Raw genomic sequence first — 7,152 nt, 5'->3', positions numbered from 1 at the left:
GGTTTTGTGCATATTCATGCATACACAATACTACAAAATCATTCCTACAGTGTAGTCGATGTCAAAGAATCTCCGCAAATTACTCCGGGCTGCTGCCGCATTCAATGGAAAATGCGGTCAAACACAGTGCTCAGCCAGCCAAACCCCAGCTAGCAGGGATTTGCACCAAACAGGGCCGTATAGTCAGACCTCGCTTATCCGGTCCTCGTTTATCCGGATCCCTCGCCATCCGGAAGAAAATCGCTGGTTACCGATGTGCAGCATATGTTATGCATGCAACACAACCGGACCTCCTGATCCGCATACCGGTGCATGATTTTGTGTACAAAGTGGCTAAAATGTGTACAAAAGCTTCGTCGTATCCGGTTGTACATGGCTAGCAGAAGCAAGAATCAGGGAGTTGTACAAGCAAATGAGGTCCTTGACATGCCACATGCATGCGGATAGCACTTAGTTGCATGCACTTGTCATTTTTCTCGCTTGTTTTACATACTGTGCACGCTAGTTGTACTGCATAGGACCTGTCTGCATGTATGTACGATGCCACTGCTTTTGACATGCCACATGCATATCCAGTATGTGTGTTCAGTTAACCGGTTCCCTCGCCTATCCGGATATTTTTTATGGAAAACAGATGTGTGCGGTTAAGCGAGGTCTGACTCTAGCAGCTGGCCCGGCCATGGTTGACCCGCCCAATCAGTGAAAAAGGGGGCTTTCGTCAATAATGTCAATTTCTGGACAAGTACTGCATGTAGTACCCCGTTTGGCCGGATCACCTGAAATGCCGGCGCTACGGCCCTGCAAAAAAAACATTAATTACTGCACTAGTACTATCCTGGTATCACAGGCATGGTGGTGGCCTGGCACAAGCGAAACTTCCTAAGCCGGTTGTGTTTCTCAACACAATTTATTGTATAGCCGGTTCACCGTTGTAACGCGGACGTGCCAAGTTTACTTTACTTGTTTTACCACATGTACCGTTGTCAAAGTAATGGTTTCAAAACGTGCAACCTCTATCATTTACAGCAAGGTTTGAAAGGATGATGAATGTACCGGTACCCTCTGAAGTCCGACGCATTGCAATCGCACTTCAAGTTCATTCATTTTCAGACAATCCATTATGTGCAGCAAGCCTGAATTCAAAAATTTGTTCAAGTCAGAAATCGAAAATATTTTTTCAGAAACTTTCTTACTTCGGGCACGATGACCTTGAGCGGTGGCAGGCCAAATTCCTCGAACTCAAACACCTTCTCCGTCCTCCGAACAGCAGCCATGTCGCCACAGAACGATACGCACCTTCATCACCAAAATTTCTTGCACGACTCTGATTCTGCTGCTTAGCCAAATCCCACTGTTTCCAATCTTTCAGGCAGATTTTGCAACATTTAGCTCGGTTTCTTCTGCTTTTTCCGAATAATAATACCGAAAAACTGAATAAACTCTGGCGCAATGAGCTCCCTTCTCACATTTTCTGAGAAGTTGTTTTGGTGAAGAAGGAGAAATGACGACTGTCCTTACTCAACTGATGTCTAGTGCTGTTTAGCTAGTATTCTGGCATGCAGCGCTGGCAAATGATGTGATACACTTGATCGCTGATGTATCTTTCTCGCCATGCTCCCGCGCACGTTCCGTGCTGGGAGTTTCAACTTCGGAGACGAAAAATGTTCTCATTGTTTGTTTGCATGTGTGCTCGGTGTTTGTTCGTTGTTGTTGTTTGGTTGAGGGTGTGTGTGTGGTGTTTGCGTGAGGCTGGTGATGACTCCATATTTCTGAAGCCTCCGTCGCTCTTGTACTGTTATCTGAGAAGTGAGATGCTCTGTTTTGGAGATCCAGTTACATCTGTCATGATTTTTGTTGATCATACATGTACATATGTACAAAATACTCAATCTATATATGAGCCGTCAGATGAGAAAACAGATAGTCCAGCGGCCCAAACTTCAAAAAAAAATTCCGTTTCAGTCTCAAGCAGACAACCTGGGTTCTTCACTACGGCCTAAAGTATGTATACCTGACCTGGATTCCGCTTGTTGTCATCTTCAGAGTTAGGGCAGAAGCTCAGGAGAAGCCAATTTCTCCGCTCTCGTCGGCGATACTGCGCACCATCTGGGGGTGCACAGTTCACGGAAAGGAGCGCCTTTTTCAAATTTTTGAAGATGACGACGACACCGACAGGATACTCTTTGAAATGTAGAATTGCATTTTTCGTTTGGTAGTTGCATAGTAGTTGCGTTTCGCGCTGTTTGAGTGCCTCCTGCCCACCGCTCACAGCATGGTAGACACCTTTTGACATGATGGAGGAAGAGGCCGTGGAGCTTCTTAGGCCTCGTCCTGGGAATGGCGTTGTATCGCGGGAATTTTGCTTGTGCCATTGCGTTCAATGCATCGCAGGAAAAGCAAACCCGATTTACTTTGCAGAGTTGGGAAACTTTGTTTGAAGCTGCTAAATGCAGGCAGGACGAGCTATACCTTCTTGTGCGAGAGCCACTGCACCGAGGAGAGCGTCCGCGGATGGTACCACCGCAAGTGCTACAGTACATACACTAACAAAACGTTGCTGGGTCGGCTGCCACTTGGACGTGGCCATGACTTTTCAAGCCATTCTGAATTGGAGGAGATACATGTATGTGATGATGGGACACCATGTACCAGCAAAGCGTAGAACAAGGAGAGATGTACAATGATTGAATCCACATCTGCAGACTTGTGCCTCATGACATGTGCATCTAGCAGAGTTGGAGAACAACGCAAGAATTTTGGCTTTCGCTCCAGAATGGCCCAGATTGCGTTGCAGCGGAAATCCACTATCAACGTCGGAGCATGCTACAGTGCCTTCACCCACCTGGCCACTATGCACCGGCAACGAAGTGGCAAAGGGAGTGACCAGCCGTCGGCCTACGAAACATTTGACAGCCTGGTGCTGTATATACAGTCCGAGTTGAAGTCTGCAAGGGCCTTGCCCATGAAGCTTCTCACGGATAAGTACAATAACTGCAAACGGCACCAGCTTGGCCGACCATCACACTCCGCCTTAGTATCCAACTTTCATGCTGAAAAAGAAGATAATGAGCTACTTGGGGACCAGGTGAGTTCTTGGCATTGTTGAATGTGTAGAAATAATTTGATCATGTTTTATTGTTTGGTCATGACCAAGGGAATCCAAATAACACATACGCTCAACTACAAGATCACATGATCGCATGTACACACCAGATCATGAGTCCAGACTCATGCACAGCAACTAAAAGCCGCTAAGTTCATTTCACGATGCGCTACTATCATGAATGTCTGGGTGGCCAAGGAATGCCACAAAGTGTATGTAGACGTGAACACTACAGTGCCTGACATCTACAACATAGGAATGTATTAAATGGAATGCAAGTGTTCATGCTCATGTAATGTGGTAGTCTTCTTTGGTTGAATTACGTTCGTGGCTGTTACACGTATTATTATGACCAGCTTGGCTCTCGCGCTACTTCACACGATACACATGTAGGTCAGAATAAATCAGGACTTGTGGTCCGAGTCAGAGTAATGTCCAAAGCTGACGTCAGTATTCTAGGCTGACTTTATGCAAGAAGAGACAGAATTATAAACTGGTTGTTTTCTAAACACAATTGTATAGCCCGTGATAACGCGGACATGCGAACTTGACTTGTTTAAGGATCGAATTTCATTGGCGTGTTTCATTTACGTTTTGTGTTTGAACTGTGTGTTTCCTTCAGCAATTGACATGTATGGTAAGTGGCATGGGTATACAGGCGCACTCTTCACGGAGCAACCACTTGTCTGTGTCGTCTGGAAACGGTCCGATGGCCGGTAATACCCAGTCATTGCCGAACAGTCATACTAGTAACGCACCTGGCCCGACCCCAACCATCCCCGTCCAGCCGGTCGCCGCAGATTTCCTGCCCGCATCCACGTCCACTCCGCACCCTAGTGTCCGGCAAGAGAACGGGCCCAATGCCAGGAGTACGACGGGCCCACTGCCAGGAATTACGATAGGCTCACTGCCAGGAGTTACGATAGGCCCGCTGCGATATCCGCTGGGCTTGTCCCCGCCTATGTCGTGTTGCCCACTCATTTCGGCTTCAAAGGATCCGCTACTCCGCCGCGTCAGGTGAACACCAGTGGATCAGTTTCATCTTTGGGTACTACATCAGCCTCCAGTACAGATGTGTCGGCTAGTACGGCTTTGACTACAACCTCGGGTGCGAGGTAACCAGTGGCGGCTGCGGTGTCTTCTACAGCGCCATCTCAACCACGGTCGCAGCAGGTTCTTGCTGATCTCTAGCGTGCTATGTGGTGTGTGAGTGTGTGCGCGCGCGGACGCGCACACACAATGCCATGTGTTGTGCGGTGTGTGTGCGTGCGTGTGGGGTTTGTGTATGTGTGTGTGCGAGCGCGCGCGCACAATGCCATGTGTTGTGCGGTGTGTGTACGCATGTGTGTGTGCGCGCGCGCGCGCATGCACACAATGCCATGATGAGGGTGAAGGCAGTTTCGACAGTGGATTGGACTGTAGCTAAGGCTGGTGGACCGCACTATTGAAGTTTTTGAATTGATTTGAATTTGAATTGTACTTTTCCACTCTGCAGCAAATGACAAATACACTACTGCGCTATTATTTACAACATCTTCCATATCGCTCGTTTGCTAAGATCAGCTTATGATCGCTATCACTCTGCCGTTTTCCGGTGTCCTTTGCTTCGCTCGTGCTAGCTCTCTTCCGCTGGTGTTGTCGAGATAGTGTCCCAATAAATGAAATCCTCTCATACGAAAGATCCATGTTTGGGGGTGTTTTGGTCAAATTTTACAACAAATCAATCTGTGCCATCTCTAATCACCATCAATAGGAAATGAACGCTCGGCAAAGGGCAACCATGATCTACAAATCATCCAAACACAAGAACAAATTCACATCGACTGCACTAATTTTCAATAAAATATCGTATCACATGTTGCCAATTTCGATCAAGGAGTCGTAAAATAACGTAAAATAACGACTTCCGTAACGAAACCTAAAATTGGTTCTCCCCAGCTTATGCCCTAGTTCTGGACATGACAACAAGCCGTTTCGACATCCCTAGAACATGGTCTTTCCACCCATGCAAAGCTCAGGTTGTCTGCTTGAGACTGAAACGGGACTTGCAAAACAACGTCTTTCAGATTTGGGCCGCAGGACTAAGACCTTATCGCAAAAACTGTACAGTGCAGAAAAGTGCACTTGAAAGTTGGCGAGTTTACCCACTGGTGCGTCTGGACAACCAAGCTACAAACCGTCGTATTTCAGTCAAATATCGGTCTTTCGGGACAATCCAAGTATGTAAATCGAAGAGAAAACTCCAAGGAATCCAATGCAGCAAGCGCGATCGCGGCACGATGCTGCGTTCCCGAGATGCGAAGCCTGCAAGATACGTCACGGCACTTTGCATTTCTACACGCGAGTCAAACGCTCCAGACCTGGGGGTTTCCCCATTTTCAAGTGATCTACGATCTCGGCAACAGGCTCAGACGTCTTGGAAGCTCTCACTGCATCTTCACGAAAAAAATTGGGCGTCCTGGGATAATGGAGATGGAAATGGCGAGCGATTTTCGTGTGACGGCGCAAGTCTAGCGCTGAAGCGATGTCTGCAGCTTGTTGCGCTGGAGCTGTGCTTTATTTGCTATCGGATTTGGGCCCAACGGGTTGCTTGTCGCCAGAGCTTTCCAGAAAGCCCAAGTTTGTGGAAATCGGTCAAAGGAAACAGAAAATATTATCCAAAGTAGGTGAAACAATTGTTGGTATTGCACCCAAAATTGAGGTGCAATTTGTAATGGTCTCCTACTGTCGAGGCTATAACTTTGCTTTCCCTGGTCCAAATCAACTCTAGTTTTCTGCATACGATTCCTGGTGCTCCTGGCAATCAGATAGTACCACAAACAAAAATATGACTTTTTTGTGATAAGGTCTGTTTTCTCATCTGACGGCTCATATTTTTTATTTGCGATTCCCGATCACTGCACTGGTACATAGTACGGTGATATGCATGAATTCATGATGCATTAATTTTTCCTTCTTAAAGTTCTAGAAATGTAAAAATTTAATTATCATTTAATTACTAGTATGTTCAATCAATCAATCAATCAATCAATGTTGATACACGTCCATGCCTGGTACCCCTACACCAACGAGCTCCCCCCTCCACACACACGGCTTTTTCGGCTTTTACACACGACAGCATCACCAGGGAGTCGTACTCCCTCTCTCTCTCCCCCCCCCCCCCCCCCAAAGGATTTTGGTACAACTCCCTAATTAATGGTCGGTCATGTATGGGGGTTTTTCTTTTCCTTCTTCTCTCTCTTTGTTTACCATGGCGACCCCGTGTGCTGTACTACTTTTTTCTCTTTTACGTTTACTTTATACCATGCATATCAGGCGTGGGTCATCCCCTGTACTGTACATAGGTGCCATCATTTTTCTTTGTTTCAATAAAATTACAAGAGTAAAAAAAAAAGAGTCTTGTATGGGAGACAAGGCTCTCTCTTATTGACCATTGGGCATGCTCCCCGCCACATGGTGAGAATGAGAGAGCTAGTGCAGGAGGACCCTTGGCTACGCTCGATCATCATGATGGTGTTGCTGAGCTCGCTCACGTGATCAGTCATATGTGACGTCAGTCGGTCACGCGATGACGGGCCACAAGCACGCACACTACTACCCCTGGTTATGTACTCTTAATCTTGGTACTACTACTACTATGACACAGCTACCCAAACGGGTCACGCCGCTCTCCACCCAAGCACGCCATGGGCACTAGTCTCCGAGGGACAGTGGCACACACCCATATACACGTGCATCAGAGTTCGGGACGCCGGCTACCGCGATACGCGGCTATTCGTAACGTCTTCTGCGTGGCTACGGGAATACGATCTATAACAATAGCACTAACACCAATGGCATGATACAGTAAAATCTGGTTTAAGCGACCACACCAGACCACACCAGACCACACCAGACCACACCAGGGTGCAAGCAAAAGCGGCCGACCACCCCAAGGTGCAAGCAAAAGCGGCCGACCACCCCAAGGTGCAAGCAAAAGCGGTCGTTAAACTTTAGAACCAGGTCCCACAGTGTCTGTGTAGAACTGTCGGTGCATGGAAAAACGGTCG

The 7,152-nt window shown here is 47.3% G+C and overlaps 1 protein-coding gene and 1 long non-coding RNA gene across 4 annotated transcripts in view; one reads left to right on the top strand and one right to left on the bottom strand.

Moving 5' to 3' along the window:
• LOC135819947 (histone-arginine methyltransferase METTL23-like) overlaps window positions 1-1,626 on the bottom strand; it is a 15,332-nt gene extending 13,706 nt beyond the window's left edge. For all 3 annotated transcript variants that reach the window (XM_065333244.1, XM_065333245.1, XM_065333243.1), the window contains exon 1: window positions 1,194-1,626. In XM_065333244.1, coding sequence (XP_065189316.1) covers window positions 1,194-1,274 — 81 coding nt within the window. In that variant the 5' untranslated portion in view covers window positions 1,275-1,626. The remainder of the gene's footprint in view (window positions 1-1,193) is intronic.
• A 308-nt stretch (window positions 1,627-1,934) lies between these two features.
• LOC135819946 (uncharacterized) lies at window positions 1,935-4,775 on the top strand. Its single transcript, XR_010554018.1, has 2 exons — window positions 1,935-3,085; window positions 3,726-4,775. It is a non-coding gene; the product is annotated as an uncharacterized LOC135819946 (long non-coding RNA).
• Window positions 4,776-7,152: the final 2,377 nt, after the last annotated feature.

Source organism: Sycon ciliatum, chromosome 6 (assembly GCF_964019385.1).
Source record: "Sycon ciliatum chromosome 6, ocSycCili1.1, whole genome shotgun sequence".
Taxonomy (NCBI): Eukaryota; Metazoa; Porifera; class Calcarea; order Leucosolenida; family Sycettidae; genus Sycon; species Sycon ciliatum.
Note: the sequence above shows the minus strand (reverse complement) of the source record. Positions and strands in the feature narration are given on the sequence as shown.